Here is a 16,307-nt window from a genome sequence, read left to right on the forward strand (position 1 = left end):
CGCGACCGTGTTTGCAGCATCGACTATCAGAATAAACGTAAACTGACTCAGAAAGGCCACCTCCTGCCCGCTCGTGAGGCTAGTAAATCTGCTTGGAAGTCACAAACACTGGATTTGGCAATGCCAGAAAACGGGGCCCCACATGTCCCCGTTTTTTGGAAAAATCAGACAGCGCCGTCCTGTCCCCGCCTCCAAACTGCCGCCGCATGTCAACCGTGCGGCAGCTTGGGTGCACCGCATGCAATCTCGCAGGACACGTTCTGCACCTGCACAGATCAGCTCCTGGGCTTGCACAGTCCACCCACCATCGGAAATATGTGCCCAGATTTCTTTCTGACCTCTGATAGAAGGCGATGATGCAAAGTGTGATATTACCTGTGCCAATCATGTACTCATCGGATGACCAAAGCCACGGTACCCGATAGAGGGTACTCAGGATGTTCAAGTAGGCCTACACGTGAAGATCCGGTCGTTCAATCTGACCTGTACCCAATTTGCTGACAGTTCGCTGTGACAAACAACCGAGTCCCATTAGTGCGCTCATTTGCTGACTGCACACATAATGATGGCACTTTCAGCCGACTACAATTAAATCATCATTCCCGGCCAGTCATTGCTGATGCCAGGGTCACTTTGGACCTTGGGCACTGTTTGACCCTTCTGCACTTAGTGCCTTCAGCTTTGGATATCAGTGGCAAAAAAATAATCTATTCCCATGTCCAGTTCAGAATGTGGGTACAGATCGGTCAGACAATCTCATAAAATGGAAGAGGTAAATTTCCTGTGAGATGGATGTGCAGGAAATACACCAGGGTTCGGAAACTAAAGTAAATGACAGTAGTCAGGAGCAAAGTCAGGCCAATGCCAAACCATAAGAAGAGCGGCAGGATAGTAGTCCAGAGCTCAGCTGATTATATCCAGATAACCGTCAGGATCACAGGACACTTTGCAATGCAAAACCTTTCTTCGGGTGGAGAGGGAAGAGAGTTCTGGAATTCATCAGTCAGACACTGTTACACGACAGCTACAAACAAAAATGGTTTGCCAAGGTTTCACTCGGGTCAGACCAAAGGGCAGCGCAAAGCCTTAGCAACCAACTACCAGGTTATGAAAAGACCATTCAAAAAGTCAGCGGGCCCCAATTTTCAAGTCTCAGTGCCGGCGTGTCTAGATTTCCACCACAGTGCATGGGATTACGGACAAGCAGAAGTTTCCGCCAGCAGATGGGAAGAGTTGGGCTGATTGAGAGCCTAGTGACGATAAGATGAACAAATACAATGACTTTTGCAATGAAGCGCAGAAAAGAGATTCCCTTTTGTGGTATGGGATCGTTTAAAAGAGGTAAAAGATTAGAGAGGGTTCATTTAATGAGGGTTCCCTCCTTGGTCGTAGGGAGCTTTGCAAAAAGCCTCCGCTTCCAGGGACCTAAAAGGATGCACTTAGCTCCTCCCACATATACGTCTGCAAAATTATAGACCGTAGATTAGAGTTTGGGCATTGTGTACATCCGTTATAGTGATAAAATGCAATACATAGACTTTTCCATGGTAATTTGGTCACTTGCTGGCAGTTACTAATGTCTGTAAGTCCTTTTTTAATCATATAAAGAACTACCCTCTGTGCATAGTAACAGATTCACAGATGCAGTAGTTGAGGTTTACTGAATAAAAAGTAGGAAGCGGAACCTATTTGAAATGAAACAATATTTGCGTCATTGGGGCTGATGCAGGTGTGAATGTACGACCGTTTGCCAAGCGTACATTCCAGATATGGGCGCACATAGTAACGGGAAATAGAGATTCATCTGCATTTTTATCTCATCTACACTCACCAGCGGAGAGGCTTAATGATACGTTCTCACATAGGCAAGGTTCAGGATGGGCATGTTCACGCTGAAAAGGCAGGCCTAGACATGAGCAAAAATACACCTGTTAGGAGGCAAATCTTTTGCATCTAGTATAGGTGCAGGTGGTCTCTGATGACGATGACTAGCAGTGAACCAGGCACGCAGGCTACACAAGCAGAGGTGGGCGCAAAATGCCTCCAGCTCTGCGTGTGGGCGAATATACAGTATTTTTTCGTGCATGGTTCGTTTGCGCAATGTGCTCCAGTCCAGAACCCTGCACCAGCCCCATTATGTGGAGATGCCAGCCTAACAATGCCAGAAATTAAAATTGGATTATGAAGCCATCACGCTGAAATTCAAAATGGCACTACGTAATGTGTAAAAGTACATTTAACATCACAATGCCCGCATACCATGTACACGGGGGAATGTTTCTTACTTGTCTATATTATAATGAGCCCCAGCTCTGCATTCTTATTGTACGGTAGAAGTTCCTGTTATAATTACTAATTCAGTTCTCTGCCGCAGCTGAGTCAACATCTCAGACGCTTGGCTTCAGTATGTAATTAATATGTTAATGACACAGCATTGTCACTGACTTACAGGAATATACTCTCCAAATTCCGACCCCCCCCATCAGCCCCGTGTTTTTATCAGAAGGCGGCATGTTTACAAAAACATCAATTAACAGAAATAGGATGTGGAATTCATTAAGAAAGTATGTTAATTAGTGGACTCGTATAAATAAATTAAATGGGTTAGGCGCCCTTTCCTAACTCAACCACAATAGGACACACACACAAAGGCTACTTCAGTGCAGCACAAGTGAGGCTTCTGTTTCTTTAGGGGGCGCTAAAGAGCAGCGCAACAGTTTGTTATCCCATTTACAGCTACTTTGCATATAGGCAGCATTTTTTCTGCCCAGATAACTGTAGTTGTGCCCTTATGTGGGAACTGGTGTTTCCTCTGCCAAAATAAAAGCAAAGTTAAAGGAACCCTTTCATTTAAATAAACAAGCAAACCTCCACAACAACTACTTTATTAACTTTTTATGAAGTGCCATAAAGAAAACCAGTAACTATTTAAAAAGTTCCAAAGAGAACAGTAAAAAGTCTTACATTTTTTTTTAGAAATGTCCCTGTTAAACCTCTCCACCCCCCTCCCCTCCAACTTATTCAATTGCCGGCAAAAAGCCGCTATCGGCAATACTTTTTCGTCGATGACGTCATTTTCGTCAATCTGGACTTCTCCCCGTAGTCAATTCTTCCAACTTTTCGCCGGTGCGGAAAGTCAATGGTTCAAACCCTGCGAAAAAGTATCACCTATGAATAGGTGTCGGAAAAAAGTGCAGAATTGGGGTTTTGGGGTACATATATCCAGAAACCACCCAGCACCCCTTGGACTGTCCCCCAAAGGTAAACTGTGTCAAATTTTATTTTTAAAAAGTTACCCCCCCAAAAAGTACTTTCATTTTGGGGGCGAAAAAAAACAAAGTTGGGGGACAAACTTCTAAACTAGCGAAATAGACTCACGGGGGGCCCCAAGTATGCCACAGGTGTTTTTTTTATTGCAGGTGGTTGCGGCAGGTGAATTTTTCACAATTTTTAAAAGTTCACATTAGCCACTTTTAAAATATGCTTGCACCCATTTTCATGTACCTCAAATTTGCTGGGACTATTCATTTTTCCCCCCAAAATTTGCTAAATGTTATTCTTCATCACTTTTTCAAAGACGCTAAACAGCACCTATTGAGACCATTTAAAGACCCAAAATACCTTCAGCAGGGCTATTCGGGGCTACCCATAGTGTAACCCCATGTCACAGCATCTTTAGGGGGGCGTCAGGCTGATTTCCCCAAAAATGACAGCACTTTTCACTCACTTCATTTTTCACCGGGTCCTGTTTTCGCTGATTTGGAATGGAATACGGGGATACGCGGGGATGACTTTTTCGCACCCAAAACCTCCGGTGTCGGCGAAAAGTCTGGCAAAGGACTTTTCGCATTGAATATGGCCCTTAGTTGTGGAACTGCCGGAGATGAGGGACCTGGTCTGCTGCAGCTGAGCCCAGGTGGAGGACAGAAGGATCACTATCCCATACAGCTCTATGGGTGTCCAAACTAGACCAGATCTGACCATACTGTATGTCACTCAGGCAAATGTCCGGGATCACAGCTGGCTAACGCTGGGGTATGATTAGGATGTTTCCCAACATGTCTTAAACAATATATATCCGTCCACTCAATTTCTATCAGACTATTATCAGGTATCATGCTCATTTCAGTCACTGATCCTTGTATCGCTGTCAATGCCTAATGCTTGAGAGTATCAGGCTGTTATTATAACATTGCGGGGCCACAACAGAAGAGACCTGCAGTGTTATGTCCCACGCCCCCACTTATACCAGAGAGAGGGACAGCAGGGCCGGCTGCTAGTCTTCATATCATCAGGCATCTTCGATCTCTGGGAATCCACGTAATAGGGACCAAAACAAATATGTACGGGGAGCACAAGGCCTGTCTAGGCTTCTCTTGGCAGGAATTCTGTACTAGCTGAAAACTGTAGGAAACATCAACAGTAATAAATTGTGTGTGATACAAAAGCAACGTGTTATCTACAGCAGCAAAGACAACACATCTGCGCACAAGTAAATCTAACGGAATGTGATTTTCATGTTCACAATCACGAGTCGGACGCATCTTGCGGCTGCTCCTCCGTACGGCTGCGTCAGGCTCCTTACCAGTTTATGAGAGAATCCGCCCATGTAGGCTGAACATCCATGTGTATGCAGGTGGAAGGCCGTACCTCCCACCGATTTTACATCCGCAGCCGTCATCAGACACCCACCCCAAGCTGAGTGCAACCAATTCGTCTGAAACCGCCATCACGTTTCCGTCCACGCGCTACTGCCGTTGCCTTACACGCCCATGACATTCCCACTGGATCAAACATGGTCGCTGACCAGAAACGTCCATTTCACGTAAATATGGTCCGATGAATCAGACTGCACTTGCAACTTGTAACACTTCTTTGTCAGCTAAAGAGCACATACAAGAGGAGGTTAGATACAGGCCCTGTGGGTTTGTGAGGAAGGGGCAGGGCTAAAATTATGCAATTTACATAATTTTAGCCCCACCCCCTCCTTACGGACCTGCAAATCTTCCCATCCTGCCCACTTCACAAGGTTGTGGGAGATTCACCCACTTTTCCAGGGACTGCCTAAAAAAAAAGTCTCCTGCACCTTCTGGGACAGTAGGTAAGTATGTGCTATACGTGTCACTATGTTCCCTGCGGATTACTCTGATCCTGTCTGTCCGCCCACTGAGTAAGTACAGGCTCGTTCAGTGCTGTTTACTACCTGTATCCTCATACACCAGAACTGTCTATTATTGTATCATTGTGGAAACTGGATGAAGGAATGATGGGCAGGAAGTAGATATTGGATGAAGAAGAGATGGGTGAGGAGTAGATATTGGATGAAGGAATGATGGGCAGGATGTAGATATTGAATGAAGAAGAGATGGGTGAGGAGTAGAGATTGGATGAAGGAATGATGGGCAGGAAGTAGATATTGGATGAAGAAGAGATGGGTGAGGAGTAGAGATTGGATGAAGGATTGACGGGCAGGAAGTAGACACTGCATGAAGAAGAGATGGGTGAGGAGTAGAGATTGGATGAAGGAATGATGGGCAGGAAGTAGATACTGGATGAAGAAGAGAAGGGTGAGGAGTAGAGATTGGATGAAGGAACGATGGGCAGGAAGTAGGTACTGGATGAAGAAGAGAAGGGTGAGGAGTAGAGATTGGATGAAGGAACGATGGGCAGGAAGTAGGTACTGGATGAAGAAGAGAAGTGTGAGTAGAGATTAGATGAAGGAACGATGGGCAGGAAGTAGATACTGGATGAAGAAGAGATGGGTGAGGAGTATTGATTGGATGAAGGAATGATGGGCAGGAAGTAGATACTGGATGAAGAAGAGATGGGTGAGGAGTAGAGATTGGATGAAGGAATGATGGGCAGGAAGTAGATACTGGATGCAGAAGAGATGGGTGAGGAGTAGAGATTGGATGAAGGACAGGAAGTAGATATTGGATGAAGAAAAGATTGGTGGGTGGTAGAGATTGGATGAAGGAATGATATGCAATGAGCAACTGAATGAAGGACTGATGGGCAAGGAACTAAGGCCCTGATTCAGGTTGGTTCACAAGGCTGCGTTCGCAGTAAGCACGCAGTCCCATTATACAGTGATAGGCATGAAGTGACTGGGGGTGGAGAGGGGGGGTGGTCCGACGAACGCAGGCGTGCCTGTGCATTTGAACGCCACGCCATTACAGGGGCGTGCATAATTAAGCGATTCTTTACATAGCCAGAGAACTAGTTGGCGACAGGAAATTTAGCAGTATGTGCGGCAGGTCACGGTCAACCACACCTGTGCGTATGGACTCGATGTTACCGCTGACTTGCGGATGCATGTCATGGGAAGTGGGTGGCTTTATACAGTGGTGGGCGTCTTGGTATAGTGCTGCGGTTGCCGGGCAATTGCATTCATGAGCATATTTTTGCAGCGAGCGGGTGCGTGCGAACGCAGCCTTGCGAACCAAACTGAATCAGGCCCTAAGATCAGATGAAGGAGAGATCGGCACAGAGTATAGAGATTGGATGAAGAAAAGATGGCTGTGGCTGTACAATGGATGACACAAAGGAAATGGGATGACATCAGAAAGAAATGGATGGTGGGTAAAAGAACTAAAGCTGGGTACACAACAGGACGATGTTGGCACTATATGTCGAGTCTGGCCGAATCGGAACGATGTATTGTTTAGCAAGACTGTGAAACCATCGGTACAATAGAGCACCATCGCAGCCTCACGCACACTTGCACAAGCCCTGACCTTACTCAGAAATTGCTAACTTTATAGCACGCCTCAGGCTGCGTCGGGCATCGCAGTGGATAATTTATGCACGTCCTTGCAACGGCGTTCAAACACTCTGGCACGCCTGCTTTTCCCCGCCGTCACCACCCACAAACGGTACTTCCCGTCAATCACTCTGCGATGGGTCTGCGTAGTCACTGCGGTCGAAGTCACTGCAGTACGCAACTATCAGCCGATAACGTGCGTAATGGCAGAGTTGCGATCGGTAGTGAATCAGGCCCTGTATCTTCTCCTATAAACCCAGGTGTGCAGGAGAATAATAACTAACAGCCGAGTTCCCCTGCACAATGAGCATTCAGGGAATTAAATATTTACTACGAGAACTGGCAGACAATCCATCCCGGATTTATAACCGAAAACTATTCCAATCATACAGATAGGTTACAAAACATATATAAATATTCTGTGAGTTTCCTTGGCTTGTGTTCTGCAGCCAGGATACTCGGACACATAATCCTCTGGATGATCTACAAAAATAACATCTGCAGGGATCATTTGTCTGATTTCTACGCTTCCAACTCACATCGTCCGTCCGCTCTGACAGCCCGGCGCTACGGTTCTCTTAGTACTAATGTTGTTAATACAGAGCTATATTATCTCTGCAGAATTCTGTTTCCAGCCCTGCACTTCCCTTTCTAGTGTCACTGTATGAACAGATGTGGCAGGATGCGAAACGCAGTATAAAAGGTCGATCGTTTGCCTGACTCTGCCAGCTGTTGCTTAATATCACGCTAACGTCACATTTTATTATATTCTTCACTATTTGCATACTTTTGGCCATGGCTAGTCTCTGTACACTTGTTACACCAACGTTCCTATGGGATGTAGTTATACTGCCGGCGGACGGGATGCCGGCCGTCGTAACACTGCGGAGCCAGGTACGTCTTAGCCGGGGGCGCTGAGGGTTGGGTTTAGGCATTCCCGGGGAGACTTAGGGTTAGGCCCCCCTCACCCCCTCCGGGAGGGTTAGGATTAGGCAGCAGGGAGGGTGGGTTAGGCACCTCCGGGGGCAGGGGAGGTTACGGTTAGGCACTACTAACAGAGGGTTAGGTTTAGGGTGCGAGAAGGGTGGGGGTTAGGGTTAGGCACTACTAAGGGAGAGTTAGGGGGGCAGAGGGGGAGGGTCATAAGTGCCGGCTATCTGGCTGCCCCTTCCGGGAGGGAGCAGCCAGATCGGCATGACTGGGGGGGTGTGGCCAGCAAACGGGGGCAGGGCTGGTCAGACGACAAGGGTTTGCGGGCGGGTGGGGACGGAGCCACGCGATTGCGTAATTTTGGCCCCGCCCCCGCTACACACTGCTGATATTACAGTGAGAAGCAGGGGTTGGGGCCAAAATTACGCAAATCCGCGTGAATCGCGTCCCCCCCCCCCCAACGCGGCGGAGGTTTTACATGTAACTGCGGGGGGATAGGAGGGGTCGGCGGCAGCCGGGAGGTTGGGAGTGGCACTCCTTTTTCGGGAGCATCGCGACCAAATCGGAAGTGTAGGCAAGTATAGGGAAGTTTAGTATACTTACAGCCGCCATCCGGATTCTGCATGTTCGGGCTACCACTGTCGGGATTTGAACCAGCGGCTACTGAGCCACCGGTATTTCATACCAAACCCGTTCCTACTAGCTGGTTGTATATCCATTAATTGGTATTTGTTAGATACACTCTGCTAGAAAGTTATCTAGCGATCTAAAGAACATAGGTCTGAGCTTTAAGAATTAAAGTTGGTCATTATAGATATATATAAAAAAGGTGCAATTAATTGTAATGTAAAGCTACACTAGCAGACAGGATGAGCCCCCTACCTAGCTCTCCCCTCACAGGACGCCCTGGGGATTTTCCGTGCAGCGCTATTGACACACGCTCCATTTTTCAGCCAACCCTAGCCGGCCAAAGTCTTTGTGAAGCTTCGGAGTGGTGCGTGACAGCGCAAATCTGCAAAGAGCAGCAATCACACAGACTGCAACTTCTTATTGAGCCTCACATCCCCTTCCCCATTCCCCCACAGACATTATACAGCGGCTAACAAAAAAAAAAAAAAAAAAATACCACAGAAACAGAAAAGCAGCGGGAAAAGCAGTTTCATCGCGCATTTACACCACTTGGTCTAGGAAGGCTGTGAATGCTGCATTAAGTGATTTTAGCCACAGTAGAAAGTCTTTTCATAGCTGCTAAGTCTTGGGCATTGCAAACAAGTTTTGGAGCATCGGGCAATCCTGACTGACCATCTGACAAGCACACATGAAGCGGGGTCTTTGGTGAAATGGATATCTATCCCTCTTTTTCTTCCCTCACTTATATCATCATTTCCTTCCTCCTGCCAACAGCAGCAACAAACCTTTGGACTTGGCCGCCCCGCTGCTTATTTGGGTATTATGACCTCAGATACAGCAATGTTTATACACCATGGGCCTGATTCAGACCCGCTCGCTAGATGCGGCCGCTCGCTCCCAGTGTATGTAAATTTTGCAAAGTGACATCAAGGCAGCCGCTCGCTCGGCAAGGCATAAGCACGCCCACTATGTCTTGGCGAGCGATCATTTCGTGTTTATAGACATCCACCAGCCTGTCTTTAGCCGCCCACTAGCGTATGTCATCTCCTGGAAGTATATACAACCATCGGTACATCGGGTTCCATCGGATCTGACCGCAGCGCTTGCGGTTGACTGTACCCTACCGCAAGCACTGCGAGCAGTTCAGTGTATTATTCAACCAGGTGACTCGTACTATGACGCTGCCTGTTAAATATGCACGCCCCAGAAATGGCATGAAATCACTCTGGCACGCCTGCGTCCGCAACTACACTCCCCCGTTACTACTGCCCTGCCCCTGTTAACACCCACAAACGGCCTCTCCTGTCACTCATTCCACTGGTCTGTCTTTGCAGGGCGAACAAGCAAAACCTGATCGCTCGTACTAGTTTGCGCACGCGCACTGCGAACTACACGCATGCGCACATTAGTGAACATCGTCTGCAACGAGCGGCCGCTTGCTAGCGAGCGGGTCTGAATCAGGTCCCATGTCCATGACCTGCAATGTTTTGTACTGTAATAAGTCACTTTTTTTCCTGTTTTGTTCATACTGTTTATGTACCTTGTAGCGCCATATAAATATAGGATAATAATAATACAAAGATATTGCTGTGCAGTTGTATCAACTTAGAAGAATATGTTAAGTAGCAAGTGCAGCACTAGCCTTAGACCAGTCACATTTTTCCACCTTATAATTGGGGCAGGCTGGTGATTAGAAGCTCTTCTGGTTTCTGCTTTCAGCCCAACACGTTGTCCTAGTTGAGTTGACCAGTACAGGATTTCCTGTGGGTAAAAGTGTGGGAGTACTGGCTCTTTTAGCTGATGAACTGTTTCCATTCCTAAGTTATTTCTTCTATGATTTCACGTGATCCTAGAATCTTATGTCAGATGCTGCCAGATGAAGATGACACAAGATCTAATAGTATGGGGCATATTTATTAAACAATATTTGTGTGTACCGGCAAATATTAAAGATCCCCGGAGTTTAACACAAAGGTACTGCAGCAGATAGTCCCTCTATTCCCCACTATAGGTCTCTATGGGAGCTGCTATGCATCAGCTATAGGCCATTTACCAGGCTCCGGAATAGCTTGGTAGAGAGCGTATAGCAGTGGTTGCCAACCCGTAGCTTGCGAGTTACCGGTAACTTGCGGCTCTAATTTGGGAATCTCGGAGTCAACTATGAGGAAGTGACCTCTGACGTACACTCCCCCGTTGGCGTCAAAGCGGAGGGTGGAGCCACAGGGGAGCGTGCCAGGTGATTGCCAAAGCTGCTACGGCACTTACCTGATGCACTTCCCTGTGGCTCCACCCATGTCGTCGATGCCACGGCGGAGCGTCACAGCACATGATGGACACCGCAAGTGACTCCCTCCCAGCCCTGTCTGTATTTAATGAACCTGATAAGAGCCTGCAGTATTACAAGGTGAGTTGCTAGATCAGTTTTTGAATGAAAACAAAAAAAAACCCCACAAAGAGCAATTACACAGGGAACATACTGTACATGGGGATAGGAGAGAAAAGCGGAATTCACCAAGATATCACCATACAATATTAGTACCTCTTCAGGAAGTTTCATTATTCTCGAGTAGCTCACACCCCAATTAAAGTTGGCGACCACTGGCCTATAGTAACCTACGGACTCCTGTAACACTGATCCTTTCGGAGAGGGATCTCCCAGTGACGCGCGCACCAGCCGATGACCGCGCCTGCCTGCGCACTACGCGCAGAGGACCTGAACCAGAAAGATGGCGTCTCTCTCAGCAAGAGCTTGCTATTAAATGTGCGTGAAAATTTACTTTTTCACGTTGTGAATTTAAGTTGTAAAAACTTTATCATATCTGCATTAAAGATGCGTATTGCAATGAATATGCGGATAGAGGAAATAGGGCCCCATCAGAGGAAGACCTGCAAGAGCCTCCTATAAATCACCAGGCTCCCTCTACACAAAAATGAAAGACAAAAAATTCTACTGTTCAGATTTGCCCTTAGATGCGACAATAAATCTGCAGTGTAGATGCTACTGTATTTAATGTGGACAACAAAGATTATCTGTTGTCATATCCAAGTGCAGCGAAAATAAACTCTACCAGTTGTTTCACAAATGCAGTCCTCTTGGAACACTAACACTACCATACACCTGCTGGACCACAGGTGCATTCATTACTGACTGCCACAATCCACTGGGATGTAATCATGTCAAATGTTGACAATCTGCATGGACCGGCAACGCCTATCAGATGGAACACTGGGCTTGAATCAGAGACGGACGCTCTGAAAGCGCGCTCGCTCTGAATCAGGGCGTTTTTCTAATTTTTTTGTGCGGCCTCCTGGACGCACGCATAGCTGTGGGTGACCACCCACAGCTATTGCAAGTGGCCAGGATGATGATCGCGATGGTCAAGACCATCGGGGCTTGAGACGAGACCCTTGTGGTAGGGTCTTGTGGCCGCAAGCCCCAGAGAGCTTCTGGCTCTAATAGAGCCGGAAGCTCTCCCACTGACATCACTGGTGATGTCAGTGGGGCCGCCCACAAACGGCAGGCGTTCGCATGGGAACGCCTCTGTTTGTGAAGCCATCCCCCCGCCACGCATACAAAACGGGGCAAGCTGTTGATCAACATCGACAGTCGCCCCTTTTGTAGTGAGCAACGGAGCGAGAGAATTTCTCTCTCGCTCCGGGGCTGGCGCACGCGCAGTGCAGCCGCTGCGCATGCGCAGAGCACACCATCGACCCGGGTCTGAATCAGGCTCACTGCACCCACAATCGGGTAGGTGTAAGTGCCATACTAATGATGACAGCTGCCTTAAAAGATGGAAAACCACGGGGCGGTACGTTGCAGTATATAACCACATTAGCCTTCCGTATGCGGAGCTGTGTGCAGCCCAGCATTAGGCCCACTATGAGAATGCTGTAGGCAGAGGGAGTGTGGACAATAGACACAACATACTTTTCTGCTCCTGACCCATGAGCGCTCCGGCAATCCCTCACCTTGTATGTCGTCGTTGAAGGTACAGTACTTGTGGCGGTATTTGTTCAGCAGACGGAAGGCATTGGAATTCGCAAAATCTTCAAACTGTATCAAGCAATTCATCCCGTATCTGTAATCAGAAATGTGCACATTGTTACAGAGCTCGTAAAGGCAGCTTTCAGGTTTGATTGAAAATGACTAAGACAGTGGTTCCCAAACTTTTTTGAATCACGGCACCCTAGGAGTAACATCATTGTTTTCACGGCACCCCTAAGCCAAGCGTTTGTTATTGAGAAATTCAGAAAAAAATAAAAATTGTGCTGACCTGTCATCCTTAGGGTCAGTTATGTGGTGGTCCACAGGTCTCTGCGCATCGGTTTGTCCACATATTTACATGACATTGACCGTTAATCATTTGATTTGGTGCTGGACCACCGACCTGAGGCACCCCTGCAAGTGTTCTGAGGCACCCCAGGGTGCCACGGCACCCAGTTTGGGAACCACTGCACTAAGACAACCTGCACCGCAATTTATTCAGCAGCGCATGTGAGCATTTCATGTTTCGTTGGTAAGTACTGTTAGTGTTTGCCATTCCAGTTGTCATTTGTCTATACTGTACTGTAATGAACGATCTCCGCCTATTGTGTCACATGGCTCATTCTAAAAATGATTGGGATTGGGGTGGAGTCAGTTACTGAACACAAAACACATTCGTGCACTCAAATGGTTGATGGAAAATATGTTCATGTTCCTCGGGATTAGACTATGCTGCGCTGTAAGCTGTAAGGCTGGGGAAAGTGAACGGACACAACAAAGACTGCCACCTACAGGTCAGGGCTGTCCATCCATTTAGAGACATACATGAACACAAGGACACTCTGCAAAGCATGAAGATGTTTAAGCCCCTGGCCCTTTTTGGGTCACGTCTCCTCCAGACAATGCCCCACCACCAAGTCAACTACAATTATGGTTTTCAGAATTGTCTACAACAGTGGACTGTGTGACCTACTTCTTTAAGTCCACAGGACAGCTCCATGCTATAGTATAGAATATAGTTCTCAGGGACACAGTGTACAGTACATCTCCATCCCCATAATATAGTTCTCATGGACAGTGTACAGTACATATCCATGCCCATAGTATAGTTCTCATGGACAGTGTACAATACATATCCGTGCCCATGGTATAGTTCTCATGGACAGTGTACAATACATATCCGTGCCCATGGTATAGTTCTCATGGACAGTGTACAGTACATATCCGTGCCCATGGTATAGTTCTCATGGACACAGGACAGTTCTATGCCCACAGTACAGTTCTTATGGACACAGGGCCTGATTCAGAGCCTCTCGCAAGCGGCCGCTCGTTCGCTCCAAGCGATGTTCGCACATCTGCGCATGCGTATGGGTCATAATGCGCATGCGCCAACCAGTCACTGCGGTCGGAAATCGTGCGCTCGTAAAACAGCGAGGGGCTGCTAATTTGAGTTACAGAATGAGGCGTTTGTGGGTGGTAACAGGGGAAGGTGCTTGAAAACGGGGGAGTGGAGATCCGAACGCAGGCGTGCCAAACGGTCAAAACGGGCGTTTAATCGGTGTGCATAATTAACAAAGCAGCGTCATCGACCACGTCACTTGGTTGTCTTTAAGCCTGAACTGCTCGCAGTGATTGCGGGAAGTAAAACCTACCACAAGCACTGCGAGCAGTTCAGACGCCTTTCGATGTACTCGATTAATCTAATAAATAGCGGAGATGACGTGTGATGCGAACGGCCAAGGGGCGTTTTTACAAAATAGCGAGCGCACTTTTCGAACGCTTGCTCAGACATAGAGGCGTCAACAGACCGCAAAGAGCGAGCGCTCAATTTAAATACCCGGCCCCTTTTTCTGAACGAGCGTCCGCAAATAGCGTCTGGCTCTGAATCTGGCCCACAATGTACAGTACAGCTCCATGCCCATAGTGCAGTTCTCATAAACACTGTATACAATTCACCTCTGTGCCATAGTATATAGTACAGTACTCATGATCCCAGTATACAGTACCTCAGCATGTCCATATATATGTAGTACATCCCTCATGATCCCAGTGTACAGTGCAGCTGCATGCCCATATATAATTATATATATATATATATATATATATATATATATACACATACACACACACATACACTCATAGCGGGTAAAATAAGTATTGAACACATCAACATTTTTCTCAGTATATATATTTGTAATGGGGCTATTACAATGAAATGTTCACCAAATGTCAGCAACAACCCATGCAATCCACGCACGCAAAGAAATCAAAATCAATAAATGTCCATCAATTAAGTTATGTGTAATGACACAGGGTAAAGGTATATGAACACTCTTACTGAAATTTATTTAATACTGTATAGCTCCAATATGGGATAAGGCCTAGCTAGTGGCTCAGTTGTAGAACCCCTATGAGATCAAAGCCCCAATGCGTGGCTCACTCAAAATACTCATTCCCATTCACAGTTACAGGACTTTTTACGGGCTGCACCCACTCTGTGGAAAGCCCTCCCATGCACAATAAGACTTTCCTCTAGTCTCTAAACCTTCAAGAGTTCCCTGAAAACTCACCTCTACAGACAAGCTTATCAGATTCCAGAAGCGCCCACATAACCTTCATAGATTCCATATATAATTACATCCTCTCTCACAATCCACACATCACCTCACACATTTTCTTTCTTCACTTTCACATCTTCCTGACCTTTGGCCAACATTCCTTTGTGACTGGATCATACAGCCCACCAAGAACCTCTGCAATCTAGCTGGACCAATATGCAATTACTTCCGTTTAGATTGTAAGCCTGCGAGCAGGGCCTTCCTACGTCTATGTCTGTCTGTTATTACCCAGTTTTGTTCTATTAATGTTTCAAAATGTAAAGGGCAACGGATTTTGTTGCACTATATAAGAAACTGGTAATAAATGAATAATAAAATACCCCAGATAAGCTCAGCACTAGCTAGTGGCTCAGTTATACCGTCTCTCCACTTAAGTCCCGGGTCTGACCCGAGATTTGGAACACAGGACCCGATTCAGACCCGCTCGCTAGATGCATTCGCACGCAGCTGTCAGCTGCCAAAGTATGAAAATCTGACGATCGCACGGCAAGACATTAGCACGCCCACTATGTCTTGGCGTGCGATCACAGTGTGTATATAGACGCCCACCAGCCTGTCATAAGACGCCCCCTTTCCCTTAGTAACACACGTCATCCCCAGGAAGTGTATGCAACAATCTGTAACATCGAGTAACATCGGAGCCATACGCAGCACTTGTGGCTGACTATACCCTACCGCAAGCACTGCGAGTGCTTCAGTGTGTAATCAGCCATGTGACGTGTATGCTGACGCTGCGTCTTAATAACGTACGCCTCTGAAATGGCATTAAGACGCACAGACACGCCTGCGTTCGCACCACCACACCCCCGTTTCCAATGACCACACCCTATCACCACCCATAAACGACTCATCCTGTCACTCATTCTAGTGAGGCGGCTATGTGCAGCGTGCGAACGCTTACCGATTGCATGGACTAGTTCGCGCACGCGCACTGCGTCTTATATGCATGCGCACATTACAAACATCGGCAGGCTGCGTGCGAACGCAGCCTGGCGAGCGGTACTGAATCGGACCCACAGTTCCAAACTGGGTCAGACCGGAGACCGATCCCTTTTTCACTGTGGCGCTGATGCAGGTTATTCCCTGATCGGCGCCGTTCACACTGCACATGGGTGCATTGGCGGCGCTTGGAGATATCATCTCCTTGCGCCGGAATGTTGCTCTCCCCGTGCTGTAAACGGGTCCCGGGTCAAATGACCCGGGTAACCAGTTTACACTGACCTTACCCGGGCCCTTCTCGAGAATAATCCTGCTCACTAGCTGGGTTGATTTCCTGGGTGATCGGACCCGGGTCCGTCCCGGGAACAACATAACCCTGGTCGCTTGCAGGGTTGGTTTCCCGGGTGACTGGACCCTGGTGGAGCAGTTTCCACTTACCAAA

General features: G+C 47.4%; 1 protein-coding gene across 4 annotated transcripts in view; it reads right to left on the minus strand.

Moving 5' to 3' along the window:
* The window catches only part of ME3 (malic enzyme 3), a 249,943-nt gene that overhangs the window by 69,809 nt on the left and 163,827 nt on the right, over window positions 1-16,307 (minus strand). For all 4 annotated transcript variants that reach the window (XM_088449041.1, XM_088449042.1, XM_088449040.1 and 1 more), the window contains exon 8: window positions 12,293-12,402. In XM_088449041.1, coding sequence (XP_088305167.1) covers window positions 12,293-12,402 — 110 coding nt within the window. The remainder of the gene's footprint in view (window positions 1-12,292; window positions 12,403-16,307) is intronic.

The sequence above is a fragment of the Taudactylus pleione genome, unplaced genomic scaffold, assembly GCF_031769625.1.
Source record: "Taudactylus pleione unplaced genomic scaffold, aTauple2 ptg000478l, whole genome shotgun sequence".
NCBI lineage: Eukaryota > Metazoa > Chordata > Amphibia > Anura > Myobatrachidae > Taudactylus > Taudactylus pleione.